At 55.0% G+C, this 14,946-nt stretch overlaps 1 protein-coding gene across 4 annotated transcripts in view; it reads left to right on the top strand.

Annotated features, from left to right (window-relative positions):
- CPNE2 (copine 2) overlaps positions 1 to 14,946 on the top strand; it is a 55,816-nt gene extending 40,870 nt beyond the window's left edge. For 3 of the 4 annotated variants that reach the window (XM_002826458.6, XM_063717305.1, XM_054533949.2), the window contains 4 exons: positions 1,608 to 1,659; positions 3,998 to 4,131; positions 12,921 to 13,157; positions 14,369 to 14,946. In XM_002826458.6, coding sequence (XP_002826504.1) covers positions 1,608 to 1,659; positions 3,998 to 4,131; positions 12,921 to 13,157; positions 14,369 to 14,476 — 531 coding nt within the window. In that variant the 3' untranslated portion in view covers positions 14,477 to 14,946. The remainder of the gene's footprint in view (positions 1 to 1,607; positions 1,660 to 3,997; positions 4,132 to 12,920; positions 13,158 to 14,368) is intronic. The other variant, XM_009250755.3, reaches the window with a different exon arrangement.

Consider the following 14,946-nt stretch of genomic DNA (forward strand, 5'->3'; position numbering starts at 1 on the left):
AGACTGGGGACAGGGTGAAGGGGGCCCTGGACAGGGACAGGACCCAAGAGGGACACCAGGGGACTGGCTCTGTGCCAGGCGCCTAAAGCAGACAGCAAAGAACAGAAAACCCCATTGCCTGAAACAGGGAGGAGTCCTCCCGCCGCCTCCCCTCCCCCGGGCTGCCAGGGAGGCCAGACTGAACCCCACTGCTGGGTCCCTGCCCTCTCCCCCAGGAGTAAGACCAACTCCCACCCCCAGGGGAGGGAAGGGCAGGGCACTGGGTCTCAGGCCTGTTCGACTGTGTGGCTCTGGTGCCTGGCTTCCCTTTTCTGGGCCTCGGTTTGTTTATTTGTAAAATGGGGACGCTGGATGCAGGAGAGCCTCCCAGTACCCCCATCGTCGTGTCTTGGAGCTGAAGGGTCTGTCTGGGATTGTCTGTGCCCAGACAAAAGCCCTCCTCCTGCAGCTGAGGACCGGGGAGGCGGTCGCTTTGCCCTGGGCACCCCTCCACCCTCCTCATTGAAAATCCCTTGGAGGGGAATGCCTTTGGAGGTTAGTGTGAAATCTGCGGGCAGCCTGACCTCAGTTCGAGTCTCAGCTCTGCCCGCCAGGAAATGTGGGAAAATTCTAGTCCACTCTGTGTCTCAGTTTTGTCATCCATAAGATGAGGTGATAACAGCGGCCCTTCCATTGGGGTGTTGTGAGGAAGGAGTAAGGGGATTCCTGGACAGCACTGAATGTGGATGTGGTACATGGTAGGAAGGGGGCTGAGGGGGATTTGGGGTTGTGGGGCTGCAGGGGAGGGAAGAAAGGAGGGGCTGTCCCCCATCTGAGCTCTGCAGCGTCTCCCGAGGCCCTGGGTTCTGCAGGCACTGCATTCTCACCCACAGCCCTAACGGGGCCAGTTATGAGTCCTTCTGTACCCCGAAGCCATGTAAGCAGCAGCAGCCGGATGTGATGGGTGCAGCAGTGTCCCGGAGTGTCCGGGTCAGCCTCTGATGATCCTCTGCGGCTGGGTGCTGGGCCTGGAGGCAGAGAAGCAGGATGAGTCCCTAGGGAGCCTGTGATAGCCCCATGTGATCCCCTTGCAGCCCCCTTACACTCCCTGATCACCAGGTCAGCTCTGAGCAGGCTGTCAGCTCACCCCCGTTTGGCTATCTGGCACAAGGCAGGCTCCCCTCTAAGCCCCTTTGCTTACTATTAAGGTAGGAAAAGCCTCTGAAGCCCAGAGAAGCGGTGCTCTAATTGTGGAGCCCACATCCAGCAGTAGCAGTGATGAGGGAGCATCCTAGAACCCTGGCCCGCAGGGGAATCCCTGTCCCACCCAGGACTCTTAGAGGACTGACAGGGCATAGGCAGCCCCAGTCCCCAGAAGAGCCCGGGGTGACATGCCAGGGTCTCAGTTTCCTCCACTATGAGGAGAGGGTGGTTGGGCCTCTCTGTGGGTCACACCCAGCAGTGGAGGTGAAAAGCAGATGTGGGGGGTATCAGTGGCCTAGAGGAGGGTAGGGGTGGGGGTTATGAGCTGGTGCTCTCAAAGGGAGCCTTGGCTTGGCAGTAGGTGGCGGCCTGGGTCTGGGTTTGGGGGCAGGAGGCTGCAGCTCAGCATTTTCTCTGCGTTTCAGGTCTCCCATGAGTTTGCCATAAACTTCAACCCCACCAACCCCTTCTGCTCAGGTGAGTGTCAGACCCACCTGCAGCTGCCCTGTGTTTGCTACAGGCCTGGCCAGCTCCCTGGGTGAAGGGAGGGCAGAGGGCAGGTTTTCATTTCTTTCTCCTTTCCCCTCCCCCTTACTGTTGCTCAGAGTGACAGAGCGGGAAGAGCTGCAGTTTGGAGTCAGATAGTCCTGGATTCAAGGCCAGCTGCTGCCCTTCCTAGCTGTGGGACCTTGGAAAGGTCACTGTACCTCTTGGGCCTTTGCCTCCTTACCTGCTCCAGGATAACTATGACAGCTGCTCTTCTCACTTTACTGGGTGGTTCAGTGAGAATTACAGGAAGCCACTGACAGGAAGCCCTGTGTAAACCAGGAGGAGGTGAGGGTGGCACCAGACACACCTGCTTTCACCTCGTTCCCACCCGCCCCCTTGCTGGGAAGGCCAGCCCTGCTCTGGGAGTACTTGGCGGGGGATCGGGGGAGGCAGGGGCTGGGAAGTGAGTGTGGTGTCTGTGTTCGTCCCCACCCCTGGGCCTAAGAGGATTTCTGAGCCTCCTAGGGACAGTTAAGAAACTATTAGAGGCCAGATGCTGTGGCTCACGCCCGTAATCCCAGCACTTTGGGAAGCTGAGGCAGGAGGAGCGCTTGAGCATAGGAGTTCAAGACCAGCCTGGGCAATAGAGGGAGACCCCATTTCTACAAATTAAAAAAATTACCCAGGCATGGTGGCATATGCCTGTGGTCCCAGCTACTCAGGAGGCTGAGGTGGGAGGAAAGAAAGAGAGAGATGGGGAGGGGAAGGGAGGGTCACACCTGTAATCCCAGCACTTTGGAAGGCCGAGGTGGGTAGATCAGAGGTCAGGAGTTCAAGACCAGCCTGGCCAAGATTGTGAAACCCCGTCTGTACTAAAACTACAAAAATTAGCCAGGCGTGGTGGTTCACACCTGTAATCCCAGCTACTCAGGAGGCTGAGGCGGGAGAATCGCTTGAACCCAGGTGGCAGAGGTTGCAGTGAGCTGAGATCATGTCACTACACTCCAGCCTGGATAACAGAGTGAGAGTCTGTCTCAAAAAAAAAAAAAGAAGGAAGGAGAAAAGAGAAAGAAAGGAAAGAGAGAGACAGAGAGAAAGAAAAGGAAAGGAAAGGAAAGGAAAGGAAAAGAAGGGGAAAGGGAAGGGAGAAGGAGAGAGGGAGGGAGGAAGGAAGGAAAGGAGGAAGGGAGGGAGGAGGGGAGGGAGGGAGGAAGAAAGGAAGAAAGAGAGAAAGAAAGAAAAAGGAAGATGGAAGAAGGAAGGGAGGGATGGAGGAAGGGAGGAAGAAAACTCTGAGTGGAGGAGAGGGGATGCAGATGGGTATGGAAGAGGGCTGTTTCTACCATCATGAGACCTTTCAGCCTAGGACTTGGCTTCAACATAGCATCTACCTTCCCTGGGGATCCCCAAAGCTGGGCCAGGCTGTCTGATTTGGGGTAGATCTCCAGAGACATTTTGGTTGGTCAACTTCATCCCTGGCCAGAGGCCTTCTGGGCAGGGCTACAGGGCAGTGTGCTCATAACAGCAGCTATTTACAGAGCGCCTACTCTGTACAGGCACTGTGCAAATGCCTCGATCCCCCAACCCTGAACAGAAGCCATAGCGTGTCCAGAATGGACCTCTACATGGCTTCCCATGGTCTCAAAGCATCACTGCAAGCTTCACCAAGCCTCTTCTCTGAAAGGCCTGAGAGACCCCCCTCCTGCCAACTGCCAGAGTGTAGATTATGAGTCCCATTGACAGACAAAGACGTAGCCTCAGAAAGATTAGACTACTTGCCCCAGGTCCCACAGCTAAGAAAGGCAGGATTTAGGCTGGACGCGGTGACTCACGCCTGTAATCCCAGCACTTTGGGAGGCCAAAGTGGGCAGATCACCTGAGGTCAGGAGTTTGAGACAAGCCTGGGCAACATAGCGAAACCCTGCCTCTACTAAAAATACAAAAATTAGCCGGGTGTGGTGGCACATGCCTGTAGTCCCAGCTACTCAGGAGGCTGAGGCAGGAGAATTGCTTGAACCTGGGAGGTGGAGGTTGCAGTGAGCCGAGATCCTGTCACTGCACTCCAGCCTGGGTGACAGAGCAAGACTCCATCTCAAAGAAAAGGCAGGATTCAAACTCTTCAGGCCTGTCTGACTTCACATTCAGGGCTCTTGGCTTTTTACCATGCTGGCCCTTCCCTCTGGCAGCTTCCAGTCTCACGAGGCCTATGCTAGCCATGGCAGGGACATTTTGGGTAAGCATGAAATAGATGCTTCATCAGCAGTGAGATGAGAGTGGGTATGGGGTCAGGGAGACCTGGCTGATCCAGACTCTTCTCCCGAGGCAGGTGTGGATGGTATTGCCCAGGCGTACTCAGCTTGCCTGCCCCACATTCGCTTCTACGGTCCTACCAATTTCTCCCCCATCGTCAACCACGTGGCCCGGTTTGCGGCCCAGGCCACACAGCAGCGGACGGCCACGGTGAGTAGGCAGCTGCAAGCCAGGCATGCCAGGAACCACGCACGTCCTCTGGGCTGGGGAGCAGGATATTCTGCCTTCTCTGCTTTAAATCCTAGTGGACACCTCTGGGCCTCGCTTTACCTTCACGTATTGTAAGAGTTGAGTCAAGCTTAACTTGATTGGTCCTGGCTTCCTGGAGCACAGACTGGAGAAAGCAAATCCATTCGTGCTGAGCGGGAAGCAGGGCTGTGATCAACGGGAGATGTCTCCCCAGGGTGAGGTACTGGTTATTCCCACAAGAGTAACAAGATGGAAAACTGGAGGCAGTGATCCCTGAGGCCCTAACGCTGACCCTTCTGAGCCACCTAGTTCCAATCAGAGCTGCCCCTGCCTCACACTGAGGGCTGCTGAACTGTCTAGCCCTGGCCCTACACTCAGCAACAAGCCTAGAGCCTCACTGGCCCGGCCTGAGGCTGCCAAAGTAGCTGCGTGGCATCTGGAATATATGGTAAGCAGCCATCCCAGGCATCTGCAACCCTGGTCTCCCTTCCCTTCTCCCGCCCCCAGCTGCAGGCTGGCTCCCAGGCAGGCCCTACTGGCAGGGTCTGATGCCAGTGATGGGGTCACCAAGGGTCACCTTGCCCACCTCTCCATTTCCACCATGACCTGCCCTTGCCTCTCTCTGCAGTATGAGTTGAGGGGTCTTCTCCCCCTGCCCTAAGGGCAGTTATCTGATGTCCCTTCTGCCTTCTCCTGACCTTGGGGACCTGACTGACCTACATGCCCTTTGCACAGGACTTCTCAGCCCCTGACCCAGCCCTGCTCCTCAGGCTCCAGCGCCGTGACGGGGAATCAGGCACCCAGCCCGGGTGCTGGTCTGGGTTGAGGAGACTTGACTCCAATTTCTTTCTGGCCACTACCTCCTGGGAGACCTCGGCCAGCCCCCGCCCCTTTCTTATCTTCCATCTCCATTTAAAGAAGAGGGTTGCTGAAGTCACTTCTAGAGTGTTCATTTCACTAGACTCTAAAATATCCCAAATTCACCCACTTCCCTATGGCCACAGGTCTCTCACTGGACCCTGCAGCTGCCCTCACCACTCCTCACACCACCAGCCCACAAGCTACCATTTGTTTCACCCACTGGAGGGGCAGATCCAGCCGCTGCCCTGCCAAAAACCCTTTGCCATCAGATTGGATCCCCTGAGGCCAGCCTCTGCCTTCCTTACTGACCCGCTCACTGACTGCATAGCCCTTTCCTTCTCTTAGGATGATTCTGCCACCTAACCTCCTCTGTGTTCCTCGAGCACTCCCAGCTGTTCCCCCGCAGGTCCTTCCTGGACTCTGCAAGGCCCTCCCTCAGGCCCTCCTCCCCCAGGCAGCCTTCGCTGACCACCTATGTGAAGCAGATCTCTTGCCTTCTCTGCCTGTTCCTGGCTGACCCTGATGATGGTCGGCAACATCTAGTTCACATCCTTCTGTCCGCGCCTGGTCCAGCGCCTGGGCTGTGCAGGCTCATCGTGCTCTGTGAATGGATGAAGTCAGCACTGGCTGAGGGATGTGAGCTGTACAAGCTCAGTCAGAGCCTCCTCTCCTAGGGAAAGGGACCTGGTCCCATGCCTAAGGGGACCAATGGGACCAGCCAGGGGAGGGAGGCACCTGGTCACCAGGGAGGTGGCAGTTGACTTCTGGGAGGTGGTAGGAAAGACAGTGCAACTACACAGTGGGTTCACCTTGCCCGCTGCCTGGAAAGAATGATTTATCAAGACAGGGGAACTGCAATGGAGAAAGAGTAATTCACACAGAGCCGGTTGTGCAGGAGACCGGACTTTTATTATTACTCAAATCAGTCTCCCTGAGCATTTGGGGATCAGAGTTTTTAAAGATAATTTGGCGAGTAGAAGCTTGGAAAGTGGGGAGTGCTGATTGGTCAGGCTGGAGATGGAATCATAGGGGGTCGAAGTGAGTTTTTCTTGCTGTCTTCTGTTCCTGGGTATGATGGCAGAACTGATTGAGCCAGATTACCAGTCTGGGTGGTGTCAGCTGATCCGTGGAGTGCAGGGTCTGCAAAATATCTCAAGCACTATCTTAGGTTTCACAACAGTGACATCCCCAATTTGGGGAGGTTCAGACTCTTGGAGCCAGAGGCTGCATGACTTCTAAACTGTAATTTCCAATCTGTAGCTGATTTGTTAGTCCTGCAAAGACATACTGGACCCCAGGCAAGAAGAGGGTCTTTTTGGGAATGGGCTGTTATCAGTTTGTTTCAGAGTCAAACCATGAACTGAATCCCTTCCCAAAGTTAGTTTGGCCTACACCCAGGAATAAACAAGGACAGTTGAAGGGTTAGAAGCAAGATGGAGTCAGTTAGGTCTGATTTCTTTCGCTGTCATAATTTCCTCAGTTATGATTTTGCAAAGGTGGTTTCAATAGAAGCAGGGAGGGGCAGAGCCTGTTCTGATGGTTCAGGAGGCAGCAGAGGATCTGTGGGAAAAATGGGTACCCTGGAGTGGCAGGTGCCAGAGTTTGAATCCTGCCGCTGTCCCTTCCTCACTGTGACTTGGGCAAGTCACGTCACCTTAGTTTCCTCATTTGTACAGTGGGAAAACTAATAGGATCAATCAGGAGGAGGTAGTATTAGGATTAAATAAGATCACTCAGCACCTGGCACCCAAAAAGACCTGAAGGACAGAGAAGGACAGGCCAGCAAAGCGCTCAGGGAAGAGTGGCCGGGGTAGAGGGAACAGGAAGCGCAGGACGTGGAGGCAGCACCCGGCCAGAAGGAGCTCAGAGTGCCGGAAGGAGCGTCCCGGCCCTGACCCTGGCAACCCGGAGCCTGGGGCGTGTTTCTTCTTATGGAATGGAATGTTTCCTGCTCTAAACCCATTTCCTCTTTTTGTTTTTTGAGACAGAGTTTCGCTCTTGTTGCCCAGGCTGGAGTGCAATGGTGCGATCTCGGGTCACTGCAACCTCCGCCTCCTGGGTTCAAGTGATTCTCCTGCCTCAGCATCCTGAGTAGCTGGGATTACAGGTGCCCACCACCACGCCCGGTTAATTTTTTGTATTTTTAGTAGAGATAGGGTTCCACCATGTTGGCCAGGTCTGTCTCGAACCCCTGTTCTCAGGTGATCCGCCCACCTCAGCCTCCCAAAGTGCTAGGATTACAGGTGTGAGCCACTGCACCCAGACCCATTTCCTCTTATGAAATGGGCGTAGTAAACCCCCAGTGTGCTGTGAGGACCTGGGTGCAGGCTTAATGGGCAGTAAACTGGGAAAGGCCTGGGAGGGATTTTTTTTTTTTGAGACAAAGTCTCATTCTGTTGCCCAGGCTGAAGTGCAGTGGCACAGTCTCAGCTCACTGCAATCTTCACCTCCTGGGTTCAAGCAATTCTCCTGACTCAACCTCCTGAGGAGCTGGGATTACAAACACCTGCCACCATGCTGGGCTAATTTTTGTATTTTTAGTAGAGACAGAGTTTCACCATGTTGGCCACGCTGGTCTTGAACTCGTGACCTCAACTGATCCGCCCACCTCAGCCTCCCAAAGCGCTGGGATTACAGACGTAAGCCATGGCACCCGGCCGGGATTTTTTTTTTTTTTTTTTTTTTTTAATTCCTGGGTTTGCTGGGCTAGAACTGGCTAGAGAGGGCACAGCAAGAGGCAGGCTTCAGCTTGCACTCCCTCCTGTTCGCGTGCCAGGCCATTGCCCCACCCAGTCTTGTCCGCCCTGAGCAGGCTTTCAAAGGGATAGAAAAAGAAAGTCTTGCATGTTTGTTTAAGGGGAAAAATGTGGGGCAGGGAGCGGGCGTGCAGCCCAGTGTTAGCGCCAGGGCCCTTTCACAGCTGCACCTGCAGAGCTGGGGCAGGACTGGGCAGGAACCAGGGTCCTGGGGAGAGGTGGGTCTGTGTCTGCTGGACCCAGGTCTGAGGGGGTTTGGGCCCCAGGAAAGGCCAGGAAGGGCATTTGTGTGTTCTGGGGAGCAGCTGCAGAGAGCTCCCCAGAGGGAAGAAGCAGAAGGACTTGAGGCCCAAGCACCTGGTGCTAGTCCTCTGGACATCCCAGCCACTTTTACTGCGACTTGGTCCTCCCGGCCTGGGGGAGGCAGCCACCTCCTGGCTCCCTTCTGCTGGAAAAGCTCTGTCACTCACCCAGGCTGTGTGACCTCAGGGGATGTCTGAGCATCTCTAACCTGCAGGAGTGGGGCCAAGGGGCCTCTTATCAGGCCCTCCCACTCTGATGTCCAAGAACAGATAAGGCCATTCTCTACCTCCTGCCTTACCTTATCCCCTTGGCCTCAGGGTACACCAGTGGAGGGGAGGTGGGGCTGCCTGGTGGTTCAGCCTCAAGCTCTGGGAGGTTCAAATCCCAGCTCCCCCACTTTCTGACTTCGTGGGACCCAGAGCAGGTAGCTTAAACTCTGTGAATTCTGTGAACTTGTTTCCTCATCTGTGCGACGAGGATAATGGAAACAGTCCCTGCCTTCTAGAACTAGACAGGCATAGAAATTGCTCAGCATAGTGCCTGGCACACATCAAGTGCTTCCCTGCTGGCCGAATCTTTTGGGGACACCTCTTGAGCTAGCATTCAGTGATGCCAAGCACAATTAGTCCCAAAGCAAAAGGAAGTCATTTATGAATTATCCGCTGATGCTTTTGTCAGCCGTTTTTTAGTTTGGGGAAGAATATTTGGTGTGGCTTCATCCTCCCCATCCCCAGACATATGTGCACCGATGCACACCCACGTACAGGAAATTGAGAGCAGGTGGTGGAAGCCTCTCTCTAGGCAGGGCTGCACTCTCCCATTCATTCACTCAACACATCTTTACCGAGCGACTTCTGCGTAGCACTGGGGAGGGAGACCATGATGAGTGAGACAGGGCCTCTGCCCTCCCAGAGCCTGCAGTCTAGTGAGGAGCCCTAGGCCAGGAGCAGGAGTCAGGGGGACTAAGCCTGAGGCGATGGGAGCACGGGCTCACAGAGGTGGCATCCGACCCAGATGGAGGGCTCAGGAAAGGCTTCTTGGGAAAGTGACATGTGAGCTGAAACTTGGAGGATGCTTGAGTTAGCCTCATAAAGGATGTGTGTGCGTGGAGTGTCTCAGGCGGAGGGAACGGCACGTGCCGAGGCCTGGAGGTTTGGTGTGTGGGTGTATCGGAAGGAAGGAATGTGTTGAAAGAGGAGGAGGTGGGGTGGGGTGAGGCTGAAAGGTAGGCCAGCTCCTGCGGGGCCTCGGAAGCCATTGAGGAACCTGGGTTTTCTCTGGAGGGCGGTGGGGAGCCACTGGAAGGTCTTATGCAGGTTTGAGTGGGCCTTGGGGGGACTCCTATCTCAGGCCTTCATCTTTCCCTCTGCCTTGGCCCCTGAGACCTGGGCCTTGCTATTCATGGCCCATTCCTGGTTGGTCACCCAGGTGTCTGGTGTCCCAGTGGAGGGGGAGCTGGGAAGCACCCAGCCAGCTCCCTGGGAATTCCACCCACTCCCCTCGCAGGGTCCTCAGCTGCCAACTTCCCTGAAATGAGCTAGGGAGTACGTGCAGCTTCCCTAGACTCTGCCTGGAACTGTTGTGGTCAAGTCAATTTCTTATAAATCAAATCACACGTTAAATGCATTAGGGGAAGCAGTTGTTTACAGCCCTAGAAACCTGAAGAACCTCGGGGTAAAGGCAAGAGTTGCTTCATCCTTGTTGGGAGTTGGGTTTTTGGATTCAATCTGACAGTGATGGGCTGTTTCTGGAGGTGGGAATGCTGAGGACAGGGTGAACCAGGACCATCTGCAGGGACAACAGAGCCTGCAGAGCCTCTTCCAACCCCTTGCACCCGATTCCACCCTCCCTTCTCTCCATCTACAGCCCCTTCCCCTTTGATCTGTCCTGGGGGTAGGGCTGTGTAATAGACGTTTGAGGCTCCTGAACAACTCTGGCTTTGTCCAGGCTGGGCGAGAAGCCGGGGACTTGTCAGCTGCACTTCCACTGCCGAGGTCTGGCTGCTGACCTCAGGCGCAGCTGGGCACTCGCTGAGGCCAAGCCCCTGGGTGTGGGCATGGTGGCTGGTTGGCACACAGGGGTGCAGGTTAAAGTCCAGTACCAGGGCTCTGGGCCCCACCCTGGGCTGCTATCCTGGATATTCAGGCCCTCAGACACTGGCATGCTGGGTGGGAGGAAAGCTTTTCCCTGCCAGGCCCCTCTGTTGGAGACAATGACAGGCCACTGGTGCCAGTGGGCGGTGGAGGAGGACATCATGTAAAGAGCCCCAGCTTCGGAGTCAGCCAGGCTGGGTTCAATCTGGACTGTGCCAGTTCCCGGCTGTGAGGCCTCAACAAGTTACATCACCTCTCTGAGCTCCACTCCTCTAGAATGGGAGTCAGCTTGAGGGTGACAGGCAGGGTCTGTGTAGTGCTGTCACTGTGTGGTATCACCTCCTCTGGCCACTGGTGCCCATAGTCCTGCAGGAACCTGGCCCTGTCTGCCCCCAGGCTCCCCAGGGAGGAGGGCTGCCAGCTAAGAGGTAGGCCCAGGCCTGAGCCCCACACATCTCCTAGGCATGGGGCTGATAGAAACGAGGGAGCCAGGAGGGCCACGTGTGGAGGGAGTAGGCACTGCCTGCCTGAACTGGAACAGGCATGGAGACAGATCCCACCCACTGAAAGGTGGCACCCATTAGACCAACGCCAAGCATTCTTTTCTTTCTTCATTGCCCGGCCTCTTCGTGTCTTTCTACCTGTCTGCTTAGGTGTCCCAGAAATATTGCCCTGGACTGTTTCTGGTGGTATTGAGGTGGGGTTGGAGGGCCGCCTAAGGGAAGGGGCCCAGGAACAATGGTGGGCTGTTAAGGGTAGGGTCTGGATGGGCTTCTGAGGCCCCTCACAGCCAGAGATGGGGGGCTGGCAACAGCAGCCCTCCACTGTGGGATTCAGGCTGCCATCTCCATGGCAACAGGTATCCCCAGCCAAGAGATTGGTCTCTTAAAGGCACAGTGCTGGAGCTAGACCACTGCTGCCTGGAGCTGGGGGTGAGGGTAGTGGGGTCCGTGTCTCCACACAGTTCACCCTGCTCCTTCCCTCCACAGTTGTACTTGGGGGGCAGAGATGGACAAGGCACCCTGGAAGGCTGAGCTTGTAGCCTCTGCAACCTCCCGAGGGAAGAAGTGGCTTTGCTGGATATGAAGGTGGCCAAGGGCTGACCTGGGGTCCAGCTTGGTTCCACCCTCCTTAGCTCCATGACCTTGACTAGTCTAGGCCCCACTTTCCTCTTCTGGAAGACTAAAGCCCCAAACAGAGAATATGAAGACCACAAGAGCTGATCTGTTGATGTTAGGGATGGGGGAAACTGAGCTTCCCCTAAAGGGGTCAGCGGGTACTAAGGACAGAGCTGAGCTGAAAATAAGTTCTTGGCTGGGCGCAGTGGCTCACGTCTGTAATCCCAGCACTTTGGGAAGCCAAGCGGGTGGATCCTCACCTGAGGTCAGGAATTTGAGACCAGCCTGGCCATCGTGGTGAAACCCCAGCTCTACTGAAAATACAAAAATTAGCCGGGCATGGTGGCGGGTGCCTGTAATCCCAGCTACTTGGGAGGTTGAGGCAGGAGAATCGCTTGAACCCAGGAGGTGGAGGCTGCAGTGAGCCCAGGTTGTGCCACTGTGGGCGACAGAGCGAGACTTAGTCTAAAAAAAAAAAAAAAAAAAAAAAAAGAGTTCTTGGCCAATTTGGAATCCTGGGCCCTCACCCTCAGATGGTCCAATGAGCCTTCCTGCACTCCACTCAGGCACACCCCGGCCCCACTTCACAGTTTGTATTTTATGTATCTCCCACACTAATTATTCAATTTTTAAAATTTAATTTATAAAGAAACTCTATATCCCAGTGTAAATGAAAAAAGCAGTATCAGTTGCCATAAATAGAGAGTAACAAAAATAAACACAACAAGCTGTACAATGGTATTAAAGTCTAGCTGGAGACTATTGTCTCCTCAAGCTCTGGGCTTCCTGCCTTCCCTTTCCGTTGATAAGGAAGCTTAGCAAATGTTAGAGAGACGTGAAAGACACAGTAGTACCAAACCAAGACTTGCTCCTGGGTGCAGTTCATAGAATTGAAAGGCCACTGCAAACCAGTCTTCTTCCGGGGTGACTTGATGACTTGATGGTGCTCAGTGCTGTGTTTGGGATGTGACCCAAATCCACGTATTTGTCAGCAGAGTCCCACACTCCTGGAAGCCCTGGCCCAGACGACCTGCTTTAGCTCTTGCAAGGTGTCTCAAATTGCCGTGTTGAGTAAGGAATGGAGGGGGTCACAGGTGCCCATGCCCAGGTGCAGCAGAGAGGGGGAGACCGGTCCCAGAGCAGCCCGTCAGCCAGATGAGTCCTCCTGCACCAGCCGTGGGCCTGTCGGGAATGCAGCTGACTGGGCCACTGCCACGTCAGGCACATTATCTGCAACAACTCCCACTTTGTAGATGAAGAAACTGAGGCACTACAAGTCAAGTCAGTTGCCTAGAGTCCCACAGTGTAGCAACCGGCAAGGCCAGGCCCAGAGTCCAGGGCTCCCAGAGGCCCCAAGGGGAGTCTAAGATAACACAGGGCAGGAGGGGAGAGCAGTTTGTACTTCCTGCTGTGACCAGGTCAGAGTTTAGAGCATGAGAGGCCTGCAGGGGTGGGGTGCTGAGAGCAGGTTGCATAGCTAGTTGTCTGGGACTTGGCTGCAGCTGGGTAAGATGCACTGCCTTCCTCCAGGACTCAGAGGGTTTGGGATGAAGGAGGGAGGGAGAAGGGGTGCCAGGGCCTCGGCCTTGCTGAGTGCCCCGTTGGCCCCCTCCCTGCAGCAGTACTTCATTCTCCTCATCATCACGGATGGGGTCATCAGTGACATGGAGGAGACGCGGCATGCCGTGGTGCAGGCTTCCAAGCTGCCCATGTCCATCATCATCGTGGGCGTGGGCAATGCGGACTTCGCTGCCATGGAGTTCCTGGATGGGGACAGCCGCATGCTGCGCTCCCACACGGGGGAGGAGGCAGCCCGCGATATTGTGCAGTTTGTTCCCTTTCGAGAGTTCCGCAACGTGAGTGTGGGCCTGGGCTGGGAGGGGGTGGTTACAGGATCCCAGCCACCATAGCTCATAATCAAGCTTGAGAGTCTTGGGGTTGTCTGGCCCAATCCTAGACTTCTCCACTCCATTGACTATGCTCTTCTGAGGGCCTGCTGTGTGCCAGGCACCGTGCCAGGCCTTGCCCCGGTGGTGGCCGTTGTGATAGTGTGAGCACTTGCTTCCACAAACTGATGGAACATGGAGCCGTGGGCATCTAGCCTGAGGCTCTGGGGCAGGGCTTCCTGGAAGACCTGCCCTCTAGTGGGGTCTGATGAGAGGCTGGGGCTATCCATGTGGTGTAAAGTGCAGGAGGAGAGAGGGGTTTTCCTGATCATCACACCCCAGCAAGCCCCCTCATTTTGCAGACAGAAAACAAGGCCTCCCAGTCATCTTAGGTTGACCTCCTCTCCCTAAAACCCTCTGTCTGGGAGAATGGTGTCCCCAGCCTTGTTCCTGGAAGTGGCTCTGGCTTTATTTGCAGGTGATCCCAGGTCTGCCCACAAGAAGGCCGGGGTTGTCTTCCTGATCACTGCCCTAGCAGCAGGGTACATGAGGAGTCCCATAGGGGAGCAGTCTCTCCACTGTACTGCTGTACTGTAATGCCACCCCCGTACTGCTGGCTGGGGGCTTAACCCAGCCTCACCAAGAACTGCCCACGCTGGTTTGCACCCAGTGGCCCTCACCTCTCTGCCCAGCATCCTGTGGGGTGGCCTGCTCCTTCCTCTGGAGCATTCGCTTCCTAAGGACAAACGCTGGGCATGGGTCACCCCTTCATGCACAGGTCGGTGACCAAGTACCTCCATGTGCCTGGCCTGTGGCTGGCCATTCACTAGTGAACCAGACTGTCAGGCCCATTCATTCCCACCAAGAAGGTGCTCAGGAGATGTTTGCCAGACACATAGGTACTTCCTGCAGACGGAGTCATCCTAACCCGTTACTCCCAAGCATCTCAAGTGCTCCAGGTAACACTTACACCTAACCTAAAGGAAGGCACTGCAGTCAGGGGGAATTTCAGGCCTGGGCTGAGATGAGGGACGCCACTTGCAGACAGCCCTGGCCCGCAGCCCTAATTTTGTCCTCAATGGACACCTGCTGTAGCAGCCCTCTGGGCATAGTGCCGCTCACAACTTCCGGTCATTAATCCTTATTCTCTCTTTCCCACCCCACCCTCCTCCACCCTGCAGGCAGCAAAAGAGACCTTGGCCAAAGCTGTGCTGGCGGAGCTGCCCCAACAAGTTGTGCAGTATTTCAAGCATAAAAACCTGCCCCCCACCAACTCGGAGCCCGCCTGAGCTCCAATGCCCAGCAGCAGCATGTCAGCTGAGCCTCCTGCCCTCCCCCAGGAGCATGCACGCTCACCCTGCTTCCTTGTGGGTGGCCTTTTTTTACCGATCCACATTTTTATTTTTTACAACCGGACCTCCACCCCCAACTTCCTCCAGCCCAGCTGGGCTTCCTTTGTTGGAGTCAACTGTTGATGCTTCCAGGCCAAACTGGCTTCCTCTCCTCCTCTCCCCACCTTTGCCATTCTTAAGTATTGAATGTACTTTGTATAATTTTAGTGGAATTGTTATTGAGAATAAAATTTTTACAATCATAACTGGCTTTTTCCAAGTAACTAGCTGCAGACTCTGATGAAAGAAACGTGTCCTTGGTGCATATGTGTCGTAGCCTGCACCTAATTAATTCCTGCTGTTTTTTTAATACTGTGACTGTGTTCTATTTGTTATATACTCAGGGTAATAAACGAGTTTAAGATGTC

This window comes from Pongo abelii, chromosome 18 (assembly GCF_028885655.2).
Source record: "Pongo abelii isolate AG06213 chromosome 18, NHGRI_mPonAbe1-v2.0_pri, whole genome shotgun sequence".
NCBI classification, from domain to species: domain Eukaryota; kingdom Metazoa; phylum Chordata; class Mammalia; order Primates; family Hominidae; genus Pongo; species Pongo abelii.